The following is a 21,545-nucleotide window of genomic DNA, read 5'->3' as shown; positions in this document are numbered from 1 at the left end:
TCCTTTTGATCTGCAGAACTGAACAAATGCTCTTGTTCTGAGAAGTGAGAGTTGTGGACAGTCTGTGAGAAGCTGGCCAGTGGATTTCCCTGTACCTGAGGATGGGAATGGATGTAGGAGCGGACCCTTTGCCATCTGAGACCCTTAGAGTTACTCTTTGAGAGTTGGCTGGAACTTGTAGCTGTTACCACGACACAAAGAAATGAATAATTGTAATTATAACTGGGAGAAACTGGGGAAACTTGTCTGGCTCAGAAGAGTTTGTGCTGAGGAGACCTCGGAGATGCACCAGCGAGCTGGGATTCTCTCCTGGTACCTCGCTCCCCGCAGGCACTTGGTGCTGCTCCTCAGCCTGGGCTGCTGTTTAACCTGAGGGGACTGCTGTTGGTAATTACAGCTTGCAGGCATTGAGAGCAGCTTTCCCCAGGGCTGCTGGGAGGGGTAAGCTTGGAAAAGGATGAGGAGGGGGGAGGAAGAAAAGTTTTGCTGTGAATTCTTCAGCCATTTAGTGCAAATTCCTGTAATTACCGTCTTTGTGTCCTGTCCCAATGGCACATAATACAGCAGAAGCCTTTCCTAATTGAGACCTTACAGGAGGTACAAATCCCTCCTTTGTTCGGCCTAACAAATTAGTGCCAGAAAGTGGCAAGGTCCGAGTGGGAATCAAAGGCAAGCAACACAAAGATGGAACTTAAGGCTACAGTAATAACCCTCTCTAGTCCTGCAGGGGTGGGAGGGAAGGAAAAGTAATGACCAATGAAAAATGAAGGGTTTTTTTGTTATAAATTCCCTTGACATGACAGCACCTCAGGGCTGCTTTATTTATTTAGGAAAAGTGATTAAATAGTAATACAACAGGGCAGACCATTGTCTCTTGAGCTACCCCCCTCCCTCCAGACCCCTGCTGCCTTGGCTAATTGATTGACAATGAACCTCTGATAAAGAAGGTTGTTGGGAAGACCTGATGGAGACAGGGTGTTTTATTTTTTTTTTTTCTCTTTGCAGTCTTTGTGGGGTTCCCCTCCCCAGCTTTTTTTTATCTGAAATGCCCTCTGCACGCCCTTTTGCTTTTCTCCCTCAGTAAAAGCTTTTCAGGGGGCTGCTCCCAGACAAACAGCTGACGCTCACAAGCACAGTAGGGAAAGAATACGAATGCCTGTGCCTTGCTATTGACAAGTTTATCTTGAAGTCTGACTAGGACTTTTCAACTCATGATAGAAGCCAGGGCCTGATGTCAGCTGCAGTCATGGGGCAGGGAGGACAAAAAAAACGTGGATGCAATGGAGTCAGAAGGGCAGACTGAAAAAAAGTTTTCTTTTGCTCGATCAGCAGATACAAAAGCTTCTCCCCACATTTCTAACTCCTTGTCTTACTGCAGAGGGCAGGACTTTATTTGTCATAATTTCCAAAAATAAACTAATAGGCCACTGCTTAACAGTGGAAAGCCATATTTTTATAAACCCTTTTACCATTGCTGTCATTATTTATATTTTTGACTTGGAACAGCAATACATTTTGGAATGTGGGGTTAACTAGAAACTGCTGGCACAGGCATGACAGCCTCCTGTGTCCTTCGCATGTTCATGTAACTGCAGGCTTGATCTTGCCCTGTTGCTGGGGTACAGTGATGTTCCCGTGGGAAGTGTTTGGGGCTCGGAGCAAGAGTGGCATTTGCAAGTGTCAATCTGCTCGGGTAAGGCTTTGGAGGGACCTACCCTTTGTCTTCAAATGGCTATGAAGTGAAAGTTGGTTGCAAGGCCAAGCTGGTAAATATCAGGTTTTATGATTTGTTCTTTAATATGTAGGAAATAAGAGACGCGCATCATGTTAGAATGATCTGTTGCAGGGAGTGTTGTTATTTTTTATGTATTTATTTCACCTGGAGTCAAGGAAAACCCCCAAATTGTTCATGTTACAAATTTGGGGTGAGGTGACTTCCATCAAAATGTGTGTTTGGCAAGTGCAGCATCTTGCAGACAGCGGTAGCCGGTTGTAAGTACTCCTGTGGGTGTCCTGTCTCCCTGTTGGTCTGTCTGTGGGCTCCTGGGGAAAGGCAGGAGTTGCTCCTGGAGCTCTGTAAGGGCAAATGTCCTTAGCTGCCCTTCGCTATTGCTATTTCCCTGGCATGTGCCTTCATGGGGAAGACAAACAGCCTCTGCCCTTGCCTCCTGTTTTTGCATGACTCCTGTTCTTTTGATGTCTCTCTTCCTTTTCACCGTGGTTTTTTTTTTTTTCTCCTCCCTGTCCTTTATTAAAACAAACATTTTTTCCAGTGAAGACAATCGTGTCTGCCAGGAACCCTTGTTGCTTAGACTGCAAGTCCTAATGGATGTTGGAGTTTCCGCCTTCTGCAAAGTGTGCTCTATACCCTTTGGTTTGTCTGTGTGGCTTTTCTTGCTCCTCTTCTGGGGTGCCTTCTGTCTTCTCCCTGCTTTCTCCATGTCTCCTCACTTGCCAAAAAGATAAATACTGCTATTAGGGCTCCACTGGCTTGGCTGGCTGAGCTGAACACGAGGTGCAGAGAAGCCACGGTTAGTAAATGGGCTATTTCCTGAGCCTGCAGCCCTGTCAGATTGGGCAGCGGGTGCAAAGCTGTTGGCTTTCGAGGACTCCTTCTGCCTCTACCGCTGTGATCGTGCGTGTCGGGGGGCAGTCCAGTGCAACATGCCCAGGTCATGCAGCCTCTGCTCTGGCTCACCCCACTGCTCTGGAACCAGCCCCTACTGTGCTAAAAGTAAAGTTCCTCTCTTTCTTTTTTTATCCTCAGTGAAAAGGAAGGATTTTCCTAATAGCTTGCAAGCCAACAAGTGTGATTTAAAAAAAAAAAAATTGCCCAGGTGCTATGTTGGCTTTGTTCACTTCTCAAAAAGCCGCTTAGTTGAAACTTCTCAAATACAGGTAGCTGAATAGCATATGTGCTCCTTCTGTGAATTCAACAAATACTTTGTGAGCTGTCATCACACCCAGCACCTATTTGTAGTTTGGCACTGAGAGAAAAATACTAGGGGACAATTCTTAGCAAACATAGCACAATAACAGAATACCAGAAGGTCCTTTGGAAAGTTGTCAGCACTCTCATCACATTTGTAGTCCCAAATAACAATTGTTCTTACCTGTTCGGGGCTTTTAGGATTGTGCTTTCTAAGGGCTGTATATATTTTGTGCTTGGTTTCATTTCAATTGATGTCTTTGTTCCAAGACTGCAGCAGCTTTTTGCCTTCCCTGTATTTGTGACTCTGTAAAATCCCCTGAGAATGTGTTTTACCTTGTAAAGGTTTTATTGTTTAAGTATATTCACCTTAGACCATACTCTTCCAGTCTTGTATGTGACTTTCAGGCCCTGTTTCTATTGATTCAAAACTAAAACTTCCACTGCTAACAGTGGTAATTCTGAACTCTTTGTTAGCCAAAACCAGATGAGCAAAAAACTATTGTCCATAGCTAAATTAGTATTTGGGAAATACACCAGGTATAAACAAAGCCGCTGACTTGTTGGGAGGAGTGGGAGAAAGTTTTCAGAGAAGGGTGACTTGAATTTTTGTAGCAAGGAGCACTTAATTTACAGTGGACCTACGTGTTTCAAAACAGAAGGTTGCTGGTCCACAGTGCTTCGCCCTGTGACAGCTCTTGTTTGGGCAAAGATCAGAAAATACCGCATGGTATCTCTCTTACTTGCTTGAGTTAATTAAAGCTGTTACCAGTGATCACTTATGATCACAGAAGCCATTTAATATCCAGCGGTAAGGTGAGCGAGCTCTGCAACACAAGTTTAAGATGGCTTGACCAGGGAAAATGGCAGTGAAGACTATTAGCTTTGTCCAAGCTGGTAGAAGTTGGGTCCTTCACCTTCCTAGGATCTGGCCGGCACCTTCGCAGACTGGGATTTTCCCTTTGGTAGGATTTTGTTTGGACTTGGCCTGCTGCTGCTGAAAAAGGCAGTTTAGCCGAGTACTTGGCCAGTTCAGTGCCTGTTCTGCACCCTGATGTGCGCTTTGCAATCCTCAGCTGGTGTTTTACTGATGTCTTTGCCTCGGCCCTTCAGGCAGAACAGCTGATACAGATGTCTTGGCTGATAAATCTACGCATTCCTGCTGGCAGGTTTAATGGCCACCTGTCCTGCCTGTATGGGGATGGGTGACCCCATTGCTCTAATCTGCCTCTCTGAGCAACTCTACAGGTTTCAACATGTTTGTGTGGTTTAGTTTTGTTTTTTCCATTATGAATAAAATATTTGTGCTTATTTCTTTTGCTGTTATGAGCTCAGTTCTTCTGTGTGAGAGCATGTCTCTACTCTCAGCGCAGGCTCTATGTTTGTCCTTGGCTATGCCGCGTTTCTTCCTGGCTCGGGGGTGCTGGGTATTAGTTCCACTGCCCCAAAGAACGCTTGGTTACTTGGGGGTTTTTTTAGTTCATTTATTGAGTGAAGCTAGTCTTGATGAATCTTTTGGCAAGAAGTTCAAAGAAGAGAATGCCAAAACCAGGGAGTCTGAATGTCTTAACTCTCACTTTTGTTGGGATGGAAAAAGCTACGTCTGGGCAAAAGGAAGTGTTTTCAGAACCAAAAACCCCAACACTCCCCCCACCTCTCACCTCCCCAGTTCTCTGGAAAACCCAGAGGTTCCCTATGAATTGCATTACAAGGGGCAGCTTTATTTGTTGGGCTAGCATCTTTCGCATCAGTCAAGCCAGGTTTGCTAATAAAGGCCTTGCCTTCACAGGAAGGCACAGACAGGGTATATCTGCATAACGCTTTTTCTGCAGTTGCAGTTTATACCAGGCCCCTGAACTGGCTTGAGACATGACTATTAATTTGTTTTCCTAAGAAAACAAATCTTACGTTATAATGCAGTTTTACTCCTCCCCCATAGGATTTGAATCCACGTGATGGTTTTAATAAAATTTAACAGAGAGGAGGTAGCAAAGATGTGGGAATCTTAGAGACTTCACAGAAGCTGGCATCACAGGGAGCCCCTCCTAATGCTGCTCGGTGTGTTTGCTTGGCATCGAAGCATCCACGTGGGCGTGCAGTGTCAAGGGACAAGTACAGAATTAAAATACAGCTGCTTTAGGTCCACTACGATGAAACTAGGGTGTTTGTGCGTGTGTTGGCAGGGCTTCCCTCTCTTCTGTCACATGCCAAAGCAGTGTATTATCAGCAGAACTATTTTGTGTGGATCAGATCAGGGGGAATGTAAAAGAAGTTACAGAACAAGCCGCAGGCCGACTGGCGGGAAGGTTTCAGGCTCTGAAACTGGCCTTCTGCAATGTCAGTAGACTGATACATGCCCGTGCTGTGTAAATCCAAATACTGCATATGCGCAAGGTAATGCTGTGCTAGTGATGTGCGAGCAAGAAGAAATTCAGCCAAATAGCATTGGCAAAAAATATATGTAACCACACTTACTGCACAGTTGATTCTCATGTTAAAGGAAGGTACGAAACCAGCTGTATGTTCAAGCAGAAACAGAGCTGATTATTTCTAGGTGTGTTAATAGCTGCTGTATCAAATAAGTGAAACTTAGCAAACCAGGTAGCCCTCAGTGTGAGTAAATAAATGAACAGTGCAGGGGTAAGACGTTTTCAGACTAACTGCAGAGCAGAAATGAAAACTGAGTTACGTAGAGGCTCTTTTTTCTAAACGACCTGGTCCCAGCTGAGGATGCTGGCAGCAGTGTGTGCCCTGACCACACAAATGGCTGGCCTGCTCTTTGCTCCGCTCTCTTCTCTGCCTTCTTAGGATATAAAACTGAGTGTAATCAACTGTAGGAATGGGAATACCATTACTAATTATGCTCAAATTATGTACTTACTCCTAGCTGGCAGACTTCAAGAGCTGGCCCAGAGAATGCGTTCAGTTCCCATCCCTGGCTAAAGAGCTGGTGAATTACTGAATCCTGCTAATAAGTCATTCCATGGGAGCTCCCATTCCCTTCTGTTGGGCTGAGCTTCAGAGTCTCAGCAAAGCACCAGATATTGCAGAGAATAATTCTGTAAGGGCATGAGGGAAAGAATAGTGAATTTGCTTGAGGTGTGTGGTATTCTTCCTCAGCGCTGTTGGTCTGGGTATGGGCAGAAAGGAGGTGAAAGGATGCACTAGGAGTATGCAAACTGGCCATGTGTTAAAGGATTCACAATTATAACTGTGTGTGAAATGTGTCTTTATGGCTGTTTATCATTCCCTTGGAGCAACTTCTCTGGAAAGAATGACATCTCGGCCCTTCTCAGCATTTGACACTGGAGGTAAAAGAACCTATATTCTGGTGAAATTCAAGTGTGGAAATCCAAGCAAATAAAAAGCTAATTTCCTAAACTGGAGTGGCCTGTGTCCCCAGACCAGGCTACAGCCTGGAGTGGGTGGGCTAAGTTAGTTGAGCTGGATTCTGCAAGATGGGAGAGACAGGGTCATGCACTCTATCTTCAAATTGCACTAATGAAGATGGAAATGCTCTTAATTTAGGGCTGAGTCCTGAGCACCAGCTAATAGTCGAGCTTTCCATTGACTCAGAATGGTTCGTCCATCCCTTGGAGTCTGGTTAAAAAAAATTGAGTGTGGGAGTTGGGGACTAGTGAACCCATCCTTATTTCCGGAGAAGCTGATATAGATTATAATTAAAGTGGGATTTGTACATTGCTGACATAAATAATATGGGATTTATATGTTGATTAGATAATTATGACTGGATAGGGTCAAATCCACATGGCTTCAACAGGGAAAATTTTCTGCCTTTAATCTGTGAAGGTTTTGTGGTGGTGTTTTTTTTAAAGCCCGTAAGAACCTTACCAAAAAGTAGGCAAGGTGAGTAAGGAGTCAGATTTTGCTTGGAGGTTTATGAGTTTTGATTATTTCTTTAGAAAGAGAATTGCTTTGGCAGAAAGGCAATACTGGGAAAAGGACAAAGTGTGATGCAAGTTGCAAATGGGTGGGCGGGAGGGGGAACTGAGGTGAGTTGTTAGTGTGTTGTTCTCCTGAGTTTAAGTTTAGTGTGTCTTTCTCCTGAGTTAGTTTTCCCGTGGTGGAGTGGATTGGAATAGATGCACAGAAACACAAGGCCACAAGAAATTCTCACCTTATCTTTCTGGTTGTGCAGAGCAGTTAGAGCAACATCGTATGTCTGATCCAACACTCTGAAAATTTGTTGCTGTGCTCCTTCCTCGTCTGTTTATGGCTTTATCAAGCTGAAAGCCTTTTGAAGTCTGTGGGTCATTTTCTTTTTTTCATATTGTATGTTGTTTCTAAATGGATTAACTTCTAAGCTAATCTGTCACAGATTTAATTATGGTACACAATCACGGGGGAGTTGCTTTTTACTGATACTGAACAAGGAACTTGATTGAATAAGAAAAAACGGTTATGTACTTAATTCTAGTTTGGTCTTCCACTGTGTCTGTTTCAGTGTGGAGCTGCTCCAATCTCCTCTTGCTAAAAGGTTAAAGAAAAGGTATCTGGATAAAAAGAATAGTTGTGTATGTCTTCCTTGACCATAAGAGTATGCAACCCTCTAAAGTGGGAGAGGTGGTGTTTTCCATACTTTGCAGAAGAGGAATTATATTGAAGTGTCTTGGATTCTTCCTCCATACTGTCCTCACCACCACCTTAAGTCAAGGAGAAAGACTTGTTACAGCTTTTTAACTCATCTTCCTGTCCTCCTTTCCTCCCGAAGCCTTAGCACTTGGAGATGAACCTCTTGATGTTGACACTCCTGCTCTGCTCACTGACATATTACTGTGAGAGTTGCATCTGTGCCCAGCAGCACTTTCTTGCTGCTATTTTTTCTAACCCTTTTTCTTTGCTTGATTCCAAGGCTGTTTTGTTATATTTTCTATGATGAAAGGTTTGGGATTATTCCTTCCCTCACTTTGCTAACACTAAACCTACAGCTACACTTTTCCCTCTGCAGCTTGCTCTATAACATCCTCTAGGTAGGGATGAATTTGGGTAATAGTAAATATCTAGTATTCTCCTTGCTCTAGGCTCAGGGTTTGCCAGACCTTTGTACAGATGTTATACAGATAATATTCTGTATGAGCATTAGGAACAGGCGAGAGATGCTTGGTGGAAGTCGTTCTGCTTTTTCCCCCCATCCCGTGGAAGGTGCTTTCTGTAGCTATAGCCAAGTGTTTCCTCCGAAAACTTGAAATGGTCCCGCCCTCCACCCCAACTATTTGGTGACTTGTGTTACTGATTTCCGAGGTGGTCCAGCTGCATCTGACTGTTGTGCTGAGAGGGATGCTCAAGAGTTTAAAGCCAGGAATCAGTACTGCCCTTGCTTCTGGTAAACATGATGGCAAGTTTATGTACCTGAATATCCAGGTGCAGGATTTCCAAGGGCATTAGGGCACAAGAGATGTTCCTTCCTCCTCTTCTTTCTTTCTCACTCTTGCTCTTTTTTTTTCCATCTTAAAAAACCAAAGTAGCATAAGTGGTCTATGCCACAGAAATATGTTTGTCACACTACATCACTTTGAACTGCATAACATCAAAGAAAATCAGTGCTTTGATAACTTGATTTGAAAGGATTGTAGAAATAGCCATCATTATGAATCACAACAGATAGGAATGGAAAGGATGGTGATTTTCAAACAGCAAAGCTTGTAAGATAAGGGAAAATGCAAGGTAGGTGCCAGTGCCACATTCTCATCTGAAATACTGCAATCTTAAAACTGTTCTGTAGCTTTGCAGAATACGATTTTCATGAGAATATGAAGAGGAATGAGAAATTACTCTGTGTGAAAATGTGTTTCTGAGGAGTGAGAAAACAAACATGGGCTCAGAGAAGGGCTGGAATAAGGGAGGAAGCAATGCATGCTGCTTGGGTAGAAACTTGTTCCACTTTTTCCTTCTTATAAAACCACCCTTCCTGAAGGGAAGGGCATCCAGGATTGCTTGCTGAGACCCTCCTCACCCTGTAGACCTTCAGTTCTCCTGACTTCTGTGCTCTGTCATTCCTCTCCTGGGGAAACTCTCCCTGTGAACTGAAATGAGGCTCTAGGAGGCTGCAAGAAATTAGGCCTTAAAATGGTGACTTCTCAACTGCAACCGTTTTAGTCAAGGATGGTGGCAATTCGAAGTGGAGTTTAGCTTATTCTTGCCTTCAGTCTAATGGAGAGGAGTTGGGGCACTAAGACAAACCAGCAGCCTGTGGAGTGGCTAGGAGTCGAGTTGACTTTACCCTTACAAAAGGATACATATATTCCTTCTGCCCTAAAAATACTGCTTTGCAAAAAGTTCTACTAATATTTACCATACAACAATTATTTCTACAATTATAATAGTTTACAGCCATAATGTTTGGGTTTTCTGTTTGGTTATTAGCTGAGATCACATTTTTGCATTACGCATGTTGAGTTGGATCACTTGAGATATATGTTTATACTTATGCTCTAATCTTATGAATGGTAAAGCAGGAGACATTAACAGAAGTGTCTAATTAACTGACCTGTTTATATATTTGCCTTTTTCAAGAAACTGCATATCATCACTTCAAAAAAGAGGGAAGGGGAGAGTGAGATGGAGATGGGACATGTTGCACACTGACTCACTTGACAGTGTGTATTGCAGAGAACCAATGTCCAGGTGGCTCGGGAGGTTGGAAGAGGAAGAAGTGAATTAATTGTGTCGGTCAGGTTATTATAATTATTTGATTAGAGCAGAGGGGACATGGTAGCATCAGCTAATGGCGGGGGGAGAAGGAAGAGTTTAATTTGTGCCTAGAGCAGTCGAGATGCAATCTCTCCTCAAATCAGGGAAAAAGATGCCTTCAGTGGGAATGACATAATTACACTGAACAAAATCAGTTATACTGACAAAAGCACTCAGTCAGTTGACTTCTGCCTGAAAAACTCTTGTTTAACCAATACTTTTGCTGTAAAAGTGATGTACAAGGATTCTGCTAATCCGCATTACTAACCAGCTCCAGCAGAGACTGTCTGAGCACCCAGCACATGCTGGAGTGGGGCTCTGGTGCTAGTTGTGTCTGTAGCTGTAAATGTCAGATGGGGACACTAACATTTGAAGGAAATGCAGAAATACCGTCATGTGTGCTGTGTCAAAGAGATGTTAGTAACAACCACAGACATCTCATTATATCTTATCCAAACATTTTTAGCCTTGCTTCCTGAGCAGGTTGTTTAATGTGACTGTGCTGTCTGTCTTCAACCCTCCACTCTAGTATTATTGGAACCTGTTGGCTCATTTAAGCCACAGTTGAGAGAAAGACAGAGGTGTCAAATACAGTGAGTTTCTATGTGTTTTGTGAGAACAGGTGGTCAGATGAAGGAATTTGCATTAGTTCTTTCCAAGTAAAGCAGCAGCTTTTGAATACATAGTTTTATCCCAGGGACTCCACACAGGAGGGTGCAGGAAGAGGCAAGCGATGCAGCTGTAAAAAGAGTGGCAGGCAGACCTCAGGCCTTGTAAGACGCAGGGTAATCCAATCATAAGGAGGAAAAAAAAAAAACCAACCAACCTGCAGGAAATCGAGCTGTGCCACCACTGCTAGTCAAGGACCACTGGTTCTCAATATGACTGGGCTGTGCTAATTCTGTGGCTGAATCCTGCCTGCCAAGCCAGCATCCCTCCTGGCCGCCCGGAGCGAGCACACGGTGCTTCTGTGGTCTGGTGTTTTCTGTCTAAGCTTCAGGTCATGGTTTTCAGATGACTCTGGCTTTTTAGATGCCTAGTGTCTCAAAGCTGGTCTTCTGCCTTTGTTTCTTGAGAAGTGCTTGATATCCTTTGATTGCTCTCTGAACTCTGTCATAGATGCCCAAGTTAGTGTACGCTTGTTCAGTGCCAGTCCAAGGATACAGATATTTATTCCTCTGTTTTTAGGGAATGAGAAATAAACAAATAAAATTTAAAAACTGTTTCAGATGGGGGGAATAATTATTTTTCTTACTGCCTCCTGAGTGTGTACCTCTGGCGTGGTATACAAACCCAGACTTTTTCCCCTCTCTCTTCTCCAGGCTGTCAGCGCTCCATAGGCTTGTCCAATGGGAAAGCCAAGGTGTGCAGCTACAGCGGATGGTATTACTGCAGCACCTGCCACGTGGATGACAGCTTCCTCATCCCTGCACGGCTGGTTCACAACTGGGACACTTCCAAATACAAGGTAATCTCCCCGCAGGTTGGCTTGCTAGCAAGTAGACTGGATTGCTCTTCAGATGGAACCACAGACATTGTAACAGTTGAAGGTTAAAGGCATTGACTGCTAATACTGTCTTCTTTGTCCCTCTTGCCAAAATGAGCCACGCTTTCTCAACAAGACAGATGTTTTCATCATGATTTCCTTAGCCAGGCCTAAGGCGTTCCAGCCATGCTTCTCTTTCTTGGTGGTGTCTTTTCCATTGTTGCATATGTGGTTGTTCAAGAGACATAGAAGGACAGAACACTGAAACGTCTCTTTTAGTCCTAATATTTGCAGTTATTGGGCCCCTGAGGAGTACCTGTGTCATGAGCACTAGGGACTATGGATTGGCACTGCTTGGTGATAGATGCTAAATAGTGGAAATGCCCACTGGCAAACCAGCATACCCAAACGTAGTGTTCACAAGGCCCAGTATGTCCTGTCCTTCGGCACAAACGTTTTGAGGACACTATAAGGACATTGCTACAGCACTTGTTTGGACCAGACAGCCAAAAGTAACATAAAAAGAAAATTCCACAGCTGTTCACTTGCCACACAAGCAGCTTTTCTAAAACTTCAGTAATCTGCTATTTGCTGCTGCCTCAGTGGCTGGTTGCTAGAGAGGGGCAACTGATTACCTGCCTCAAAACATTATGCCAGCAAACACGTAGCAGTGTTATTTTGCCATCTCGAGAAGCATATGCTGAAACAATAACAAACTCATAAGGGATCCAGACCGTGCTAGAGCTTTAGACCTAGCAGCCACTGTTAGGAGAGGCTGTTTGATGTTTTGTGTCTGCAAATATTATTATTATGGGTTATTTGAAAAGGAAAAAAATAACCAGTAAATGCCCTATTACAGGAAAAGCAGCTCTCTTGAAGAAGAAAATTTGTCAGACAGGGAGATTTTTAAAAGGTAGCTGGAGCCTGCCATCAGGAAAATGATAGTCTTGCACCATGAAATGCAAGATTCTTCAGAGTTACAAAGCTCCTATGTGTGGAGACAAAACCCACTCCCTTTCCTAGAAGCTAGGAATAAATATTTAAGGGTTCTTTCTTTGGATGCTTTTGCTAAGGACTAAACTTGCTAGCCCATGGTAGTATAGGTAGCACTGGTATGGGGCAAGTGGGTGGTAAGTCAAAGACCTCATACCAAGCTGTCAGTAATACTGCCAAGAAAATAAACTGTTTTCTAAACCTGCAGGGTAAAAACTATGCTCTGTTTCCTGTGGTCTTGGTGTGGGCAGCTGTGGCCCAAAAGCAAATGGACTTTTAAGCTTAAGCATTCCTTGACAACTCAGTCTACTGTAATCTCACTCTAATAGTGAGAAATTATCAATTTACACTTTTTTGTAGACAGTCAGAATAGCTGAGAGGTGGCTTGGGAGCAGGAGCAAATTCTGTGCAGATACTTCACCAGTCTCTGTGCCAAAGTGCTCGGAGAGGTGGATTTAAGAAAGGAACGTCATCCCTTAGGTGGGAAAACACTACAGCATCCCCAGCTGTTAGAGGAGGAACTAAGGGACGGAGGCAAGGTGAAGAGGACATCGTGTGCCACAGTGTCAGTGTGACAAATGAGCTGAGATCATGCGTTGGATCTTCTCAGCTCCATCCCATCCCTGTGCAGAATTAAGATAACAAGTAGTTCTTGTTACTTTCGTGAAATCTTTGGGGTTTCCCCCTTTCTGCTCAATTCTGCATACACATGCCTTTATTTCTGTCCCTGCTATACCTCCATGGGAACTGAGCAGTACTTTTCTGAGTTAGAGCACTTACTGCCTGCACTTTTACATCCTCACTCCTTTCTCCATTCAGAGATAAGGTCTGATGTCTATTTCTTCTGTATAGTCTAAAAGGCAACTTAGTGCTGGCTGCTACACTTATAGTGATAATGGAACTGTATGATTCTTTAGTAGTGTATTGATTAAATGTGCTGATTTGGCAAAGACAGGTATCTTGTCCCACTTCCTTGCGGTGATCTTGGGAGTAATAATTTTCATCTGAGCACCAGCTGTAAAGTAAACCATTGCATCAATTAAGTTTTGCAAATGGAAAGGTTCTTGTCTGCTTTTGGCAAGACAGGTCATGAAAAAACAGCAGTGGTAGAAATCTGTATCATTGTGTCTTCCCGTACCCAGGATATTGAAAAACAACAACGCACTTAACACCTGAAAGCACAGGGGTAGGAAAAGAAAAATTCCCTTGACTGCAATAAAAGCTCTTTGAAGGGACTTGGCAGACAGGCATGTTGCTTCTGTCTTAACCAGAGGAGCAGTTCAGTCCCCAAGTTCACTTTTTTTCCCTATCTCCCTACTATTTTCACATTTGTGTTTTTTCTTGTGTTTGTGTGAAGGGAAAAGAGGTAATCTTGTGAATATTCTTTCTTCCTTTTACTTAGACCAACTGTTTTAGTAAGTATTACAGTTTGGTTCAGGTGGCTTCCAGACAAACACAGCGGGAAATGAACTCCCCGTGCCAGAAGGTGTCAAGGGAGGCTGACTTCTGGTAAATTGAATTCTGAACTGTAAGTTTGCAGCCTCTAGAAAAGAAGTCTGGAAATGTTAGTATCCATCCTTGTATGCCATTTAAAGCTAAAACCCTGTTGCACTTTGCATCTTCTGTCTCTTTCTGGCTTTTTTAATCTGCCCAGTAAAACTGGGGAACTGTGAGTATGCTAGTACACATACTGGAATATTGGCTGGTAATAACCTGAACTATTATGACTGCCCAACCCTTGCCATTATAAGACATCATTTCAGCTTGTAACTTGGCTATGGTTGGCAACGTGAGTGAATGTTTTATATGACCTATGTGTCTGTGTGAGGCATGCAGAGTGAACCGACATCTGCCCGTTGGGTAAAGCTGCTTTTCCTGCAGCCAACACTCTGCAGGTACGTTGTGTTGGCAAGTAGTGAGAAAGGTTTTGCTTTGCTCCTCTCTCCTCAAAGGCTGCACTCAGACCTTGCAGTGCTGGAGCCACACAGTAATACTTTGTCATCATAGTGCATATGTGTTGCAGAGTCACCCAGGTGACCTCAATTCTGGTATTTTTTTGTTTCTGTACTCTTAGCGTTGGAGCCTCAGGAGGGTGGTCCCACACAGGGCACAAGGGTGCATGGGCAGGGGTGTAGGGCTTGGACAGTAAATCAAGACAGCAGGGCAGGTGGATGAGGAGCCTGTTGCTTCCACGGGGGGTTAAAGCAAGCAAATAAGACTACAAAGAACACTGGACACCAGAGGTGCTCATCTCTGTACCAGGCATTCATGTGCCTCTGAGAGAATCGCTGCATATATGGCTTAGTTTGCCCATCAGTGGAAGAGGAATAATATTTAGTGTAGAAACAGCAGTTGTCAGGGGATTGCTGAGCTATTACAGCCAAATAGTTTAATGATGGGAAAAGCGGGTTGCTGAACTGCAGTCTCTTTTGTGCACTGCAGTTGGCATATCTAATAAAACATCAACATTGCTGCTGTTAGAAAATTTGACATATTTGATGTTTGTAGAGTTTTGTGCTACAAAATCCAAGTTGCCTGTGCTGCCTCTTACATAGCATGTTACCTATGCTTCCATTCAGATGGCACAATTCCTTGTAAATGCATTATTAAATAAAAAAGAAAAGGCAAAAAAAAAGGAAATGAAAGAAAAATAAATGAGGGGGATGTTTGATACCAGTAGGTGAGATATTTAATACAGCTTCAGGGCCTGGGAAACCTATGGAGTTACAGACTGCTGTATTTAAAATTACACATTGTATTATCTGTGTAGTTATAGGTGAGAAGGCTGGCCTTGGCATTATTTCTTATATTTTTTATTATGCATTGCAAAAAGGTTACATTTGGGGTTAGCTGTCCCTGTAAGTAGCTAGTGACTCCTGTAGCTAGTAGCTTGTGGCTGGTTTTGGAAGTGGTGCTATTTATGAGGATGTTTATTGCTTTTACCAACTTCCTACCTTACAGCACCAGAAGAGAAATAAGATCCTAAATCTCCAGAGGCTATGGTGTGCCCTTTCTCCTTTTGTCAGCCTAACTCATCCCTCCCTCAACTCAGTGTAAACACTGATGTAAAGGACCAGGAGAACTAATTGAATCGTGGAAGAAATAGTATTTCTATAGCACAGTTTCACGTGATTTGCAGCTCATTTCAGATAATCCCTTCTTCTCTTTTCCAGCTGTGATAAAATGCAGGAATAAGGAATGAGAGGGAATTTGGCCTTCTCACCTCAGAAACAGGATTATTTTTTCTAGTGGGAACAAAAGTCCCATTAATTTATCAAGATTACAGTAGCTCTTTGCAGGTGGAGATAGAACAGAACACTATCATGAAAAAGGCACAAGAAAAATTTCTTGCAGATGAAACACTGGGAGTCAATAGTACCAATAAAAGTCAATGTTATTTATCTGTACTTTAAAAAATAGACAACAACCTGATAGATGTGCTTCTGATTATTTTCTTTTTACATGATTTTAACCATACTGGCTGAGCATGTCACAAACAGAAGTAGGATTTTACACTGGAGTTCTATACGCTGGGATAGTACAGCGTGATTGGATTTGCAGTGTGTATGTTTCCTTTTCTAATGTTGTGCTTTGGCACTTACCTAATCGCTTCTTGCCAAAAAGGTAATAGTGAACAAACAGCAAAACATTAACAGGGAAGAAACTTGGTAATCAGTTTTTAGACTTTAAAAATATCTAATAAGCTATGTTACCCTGCAGTGAAAACAGGTGTGGCTGCAAATATCGCTGTACTTTGGGTAGGTGATTAATTATCTCATATAGTCAATGTGATGGGCTTGATGAAGTTTGGCTTGGCTATGAGCAGGGACAGTTGGATTTCTCTCAGCTCTGTCTTCATCTGTAATTGGTAACAGAGCGAGATTTCAGATGCAGCGGATAGCTGACAGATCACAGAGGGGAAGATCGGCTTAAAAGAAGTTGGGAGGAAAGCCTAGCTAAACTGATCACTGTATTTTTCAGGTGTCAAAGCAAGCCAAAGAGTTCCTGGAATATGTTTATGAGGAGCCATTGATTGATATCCAGCAGGAAAATCCCATGTTGTACAACCATGTGGAACCTCTGGCAACTGTTGTCCGCCTGAGACAGCAGCTAAAATCTCTCCGAGCCTATTTGTTCAGCTGCAGAGCAGCAGTGGCTGAAGATCTGCGCAGAAGGTAAGAAACACAGACAACAGTGCAAGGATGTAGTTCCGTTGTCATGTTGCTTTTATCTTTTTTTTTTTAATTTTGTTTTGTTTCGTGATCTAGTGTGAAGGTATTACCTGCATAGAAAAATGTTGTGCTTGTATCTGACTTCCCTGGGAAGCTGGGTTATCTGTTGCCAAAGAAAATGGTTTTATAGGGTCTGAACATCTGCAATTGTTCTTGACAGCTGTTAGCCCAGGGGTCACACATTGTGGTGAGCATCTTTTACTCCTCCTCAGGCCTCCTGGCTGTGTGTGAGTATTTTCGATCAGGTGTGATAACTCATCCACCTGCCGTGGCCTTGCAGTGTTGCAGCCACTGTTGGGACCTTTGAACCACCTCTCAGTACGGCAAAGCATGAGAGAGGCCGGAGTCACTCACCTGCTCTGCGCTTCTGCCCTCTTCTGTGATGTGATCTCACCAAGGGCAGAGGCCAGCTGTGGTTCCCTGGCACGTCACCTGGCGTATGAGTTATGTGACACCAGAGCAGTCATACTCTTGCTCAGCCACTATCTTTTCCATCCATGACATGGCTGTGCTGAGTGGCTTGTTTATTGGAAAACACATGGTCACAGCACAGCAGAAGGTGTTTCACGTTGAGTTTTCTGTGGTGGAAACAGTAGCTTTATGAAAAGTGAGCTTCATTTTAGAAGGGAGGTATCTTAGTCCTTTCAGCTGCTGCGGTGTTTTTCTGAGCTAAAAATGAACAATCTTAAAACCATCAAGCCACAGTCGTGACCTTAAAAAAGCCAAGTTACTTTTGTCATGGATCTCCGAAAGAGATGGGGAGATGTCGCTGCTCATGGCACACCGTGAGGTGAGTGGCTCCAGGCACATGCAGCTGACCTGGTGGTTAATGAATCTGTAAACATTTTGATACCCCAAGCTTGTAAGACAAGACCGCCAATAGGAAAGCCGCCGCTTTGAAATTCTGAGCTGCCAAAGGGCAGGAAGCAGAGGACATCAGTGACTCTATTTTGAGCATGATGTTTTAGAGATGAGGGACCCGAATTTGCTGGGAGGGAGAGAAGGCTGCAGTGTCTTCATCCCAGGTAAGGAATGGGCCACCTGCTGTTCAGTATATAACCGATGTCACTGCTTGATGAACTACCTAGAACAACTAAGAGAAGGACATAGCAACAAGTTTCTGGAGAGCACTACTGGGTGCTTGTGTCAGACCCACTGTGTGTTAACATGCCTGTGTCTTGCTGCTCAATTCCTATTATTCGATAGGGCAGCTCACAGCATTTTAAAAATTAGGATGATTTTTCTTTTATTCTAGAGGATGGTTTTATCTTGCAGAGTTGTTTTGCTATTCAGCTATAATAACTTTCCTATGCCATCCTATTCAACTGCAATAAAACTAAAAGGAGAATAGGATTTGTGAAGGCTGCTGTTCATAAAAAGTGGCAGAAAAGAAATTATGCTTTCTGATTAATGCTGAAGAAAAGAATGCCCTGATTAAAATAGACAGGAGGACGCACGAGACTGAATGGTAAGAGAATGAAAGAAGAGAGATCAAAGGAGTCCTGAGCAGAGAAATCAATGGACTAGAGACAAAGGGATGAGGGAAAGCCAGGAGAAGGAGGAGACTCAAAGAGGGAGGGGATCTCAGGAAATTAGGAGTCAATGAAGAAACCAGGACAAAGAGGGAGCCCCAAAACCTACGTCCAAAAAGGAGGGATATCAAGTGCCAAGGAAATGGAGAGAAGAGAGAATGGACAAAAATTAGCACAGAAGTGTGTGCATGATCTTTTCTTGAGGTGGGAAGGAGAGAGAAAAAACTCCCTGTATCAAGATGAAACACCTAGGATGGCAGAAAGCGAAACTGAGAAATGCTCCAAGTGCTCCCTTTTCTTATCTAAGGGTTCCTTCAATTAAAACTCTCTGTGGTGGAGAGCAGGACCTCAGCCCAAGAAGGGTTTAATTTTGTGCTAGGGCAGCATCTCCAGTTAAAAGTGCTGTAAAAGCCACTGAAGGAATGTACAGAACACACCTTAGAGTACAGCTACTGCTTGGTCTGTGAAGTCTCTGTTGGGTTGGGTGTGGTGCTCAGTTGGTCCCTCAGATCCTCCCCTAAGAGGTTTGCAGAAATGGAAAGGAAGAAACGTTCTTTTCCCAGGAGTTATTCCTTGCTCAGAACTGGTCTCAATGGCTTTGCTTTCTGTATGTATTATCACAGTGTGCAGACATTCACTATCAATGTGATGGCTTTATAGACCACAGCTGAAAAGTAAACGAAGAAAATATGTGATTTAAATTTCCTTTTGGCTCATCACAGAGGCAAGTTGCAAGAAAAGGAGGAGTTTAAACAATACGGTGAGACAGTGTTCCTAAATTTAGTATTGTTTCCCAGTTAGAAATGAAAGGCTGGGGGAGAGAATCCAGTTATCTGTCCTGCTCTAAAAACATTCTCTTTCTGCTTGGTCTTCACCTTAGCATGTGAATGACTATTAATCACAAGCAAGTGAACGCAGCATCTTGAAGACCTGTCAGACCCATATAAACAGACTGAAACAAACTGTTAATATTGCTGTCTAGGGAGAACTAAAAACAGACTGATTAATTGTATTGGCACCTTGCTGCCTTTGGGACACTGATAGAACCTGCCTTATTAGGGAAAAGCAGATCACTCTGAGCTTTCTTTTATTAATACTATTTGCATTATCATCTTCTTTAAATCTATACCTTGCTCTTGAACCCACATCGCAAAATGAAGATGGCAATGAAGCTGGAAACTCTTGGTGTCCTCTGGGAAGACAAAACTGTTTACAGTGCTAACAAGTCACTTTTTCTGAAGAATTCCAGATGGCAATGGACCAGGTTAGCTCAGGATCTAGTTGGCTTAAAAGTGGAAATGTTATTTATAATGCTTGGTGTGCATAGATAGGTACTTTGGGAACTTTGAAACTTGGCATCTAGCAGAGAACTGAGGGCTGAACCACATTGTGGACATTGAAGAAGCAAGTGACTAAATAGAAAAAAAGGAAGGAAAAAAGGAAAAGAAGCAGAAGAAATCCTAAAAGTAGCTAGAAGGCTCACAATAAAAGTGGTCTTCATCAGTTATAATGATTTGTTCTCACCTATTGCTCCACTGGATTCTAAGCTTTTTTATATTTACAAGGGAAAAAAATAAAGGAACGGAGACTTGGCTGGGAGGAGAAATAAGGCCCTCCACTGGTGCGGACCAGCAGCGTTCCTCCGCGATCAGCCAGCTGAGACTGCAGCCTGTTGCTGAGCTCCCTGTTTTACAAGGGACGTTGTTATGCCTAGTTTGCCGTGGCTGTCACCTCGGTATTGCAACAGACATGATTTGCCTCAAATGTCTTTACTCAACAAGTTCTTGCTTGCTTTGGTTGCCTTGCTTGCGTGGATGCTGCTCAGGCAGAAATGCACAAGACCGAAACCTCGTGCCAGCAGAGAATTAGTACAAGTGGAGCTGTACAGGTCCCACCACCACCTGCAGATTGTGGGATGGTGAATGATGAGCAAGCGGCACAGGCAAACAAAATGGACTCAACAAAACTGATAGCTAGGAAAGAGCGAGAATCTCCAAGTCCATTAAATAATGAGGTTGTTCTGTGAAGCTGTGCTGAATGATGCAAGTTTTATTGTGGTTTTGCTTTCTTCCTTTTCTCTCTAGACATAAGACACACTAACAGTGTGTCCATATGCCACAGCCTCTTTTCGTCTGTTCTTGTCATGGTCGAAGGCTTTTCAGGTCAAGGAACTGTCAATGATTTTTTGGGGAGTCTTCAGGCACCTCCACGTTTACTGTAGGGCAGGCTAACCCAGGTCAACCTTAGAGCTCTCTCTGGGCTCTCTGCTCTCTCACCTGTACACCTAAACCTGCAGTTCAGGTGTTTCTAGCCCAAATATTTTACGTGTATGGCAGGGACACAAGATAGATGTTCTGCAGCACATTCGCCTCTACATAAGTGCTCGTTGCAGTGCCCTTTTTATGGAAGACTTTCCCTCTTGTTGCTCGTCTCTGTCTGATACCATTTGTCTGTCAGCTCCAGAACAGCGATACATCGGTTTTACTCTAGCAAAACTCCAGCGCTGGATACATTACGTAGTGTCTCGTAGGAAGACCAGATGAGAGCTTACTGTGGCAGCAGGGGGTTGAAGGTAACACCTCCAGTGCCGCAGACGTGTGGTCCTGGCTGAGCCTGCCCGTCTGTCAGCACAACGCGGAACAATCCCAAATTCGGTTATGTTGAACAATAGACTCCTGTCACTTCCTACAGTGAGGCCTTAGACATATCACTTCTGACACAGGAGTAGATTACTTTCAAAATATTTGTGTGGCAATTGGGGAACCTGTCTAAACACATCACAGGAATCCTGATTGATCTCACGCAATCACTATGCCACCAAATACCTCACCTATGTGAAGCTGGGGCTGTGTCATCTTTCAGACCAAGGACAACAGAAGGTCATTAAGTCATGTCCAGCCAAAGGAGACTGTTGTCTCCATTTTCTTTGCAATGGGGAGGGCTATTTGGAGGGTGGAAAATCCGGAAGTAGGGAAACAAAGGCAAAACTTGTGGAAGCAGTAGACTGCAAAAAGAACGTTTGAGCAGGAAAGGAACAAAAGGATGTGGTTTCATAGCACTCAGGGCTCTGAGTTAATGGCAAGACCAAGAGAAGAAGAAAACTTGCTGCATGGGTGATTGGAAAGAGGACAAGAGAGAAACTCATTCAAAGAGGATATCTGGATATCCTGAGTGGATCCAGTGTTAAGACCAAACAACAGCCCAAAGTGAGGAAAGGTGAGAAGACAAACGCAGAGAAGTATGCACGAGCCATTTGTTTTTTTATATAGGTCTCGCGTGTATGTAATCATTGCAGTAGCTGAAACAATACATGCCTGTTGATGGAGCTCTTACAAAAAGACCCCCGCTTTGCTTCAACTCTTGTGTCTATCGGAAGAAGTAACTGTGTGTGTAGCGTCCTTTCAAGTTATCATCTTAAAAAATCATTTGGCTCAAACCGTAGGGGATGGATTTGTGGTGGACTTCGAGCTTTCACTTCAACTAGGGCTAACATACGGAGTGAGAGCAACAAGATGTGTGCCGGAGCAGACAGGGTGGAGGTTGTACTGCTGTCTGATCAAGCCAAGGGAAGGTTAAAAGCACAAGCCGGTGCTCTGCCATGGTCAGCATCCAGCTGAGGAGCATGCCAGGGTGTATATGATAAGTTTTCCAGAGGACAGGTG

At 43.5% G+C, this 21,545-nt stretch overlaps 1 protein-coding gene across 3 annotated transcripts in view; it reads left to right on the top strand.

Annotated features, from left to right (window-relative positions):
- PLEKHM3 (pleckstrin homology domain containing M3) overlaps window positions 1-21,545 on the top strand; it is an 86,796-nt gene that overhangs the window by 23,770 nt on the left and 41,481 nt on the right. For all 3 annotated transcript variants that reach the window (XM_065638197.1, XM_065638196.1, XM_065638195.1), the window contains exons 4-5: window positions 10,963-11,108; window positions 16,101-16,294. In XM_065638197.1, coding sequence (XP_065494269.1) covers window positions 10,963-11,108; window positions 16,101-16,294 — 340 coding nt within the window. The remainder of the gene's footprint in view (window positions 1-10,962; window positions 11,109-16,100; window positions 16,295-21,545) is intronic.

This window comes from Caloenas nicobarica, chromosome 6 (assembly GCF_036013445.1).
Source record: "Caloenas nicobarica isolate bCalNic1 chromosome 6, bCalNic1.hap1, whole genome shotgun sequence".
Lineage (NCBI taxonomy): Eukaryota > Metazoa > Chordata > Aves > Columbiformes > Columbidae > Caloenas > Caloenas nicobarica.
Note: the sequence above shows the minus strand (reverse complement) of the source record. Positions and strands in the feature narration are given on the sequence as shown.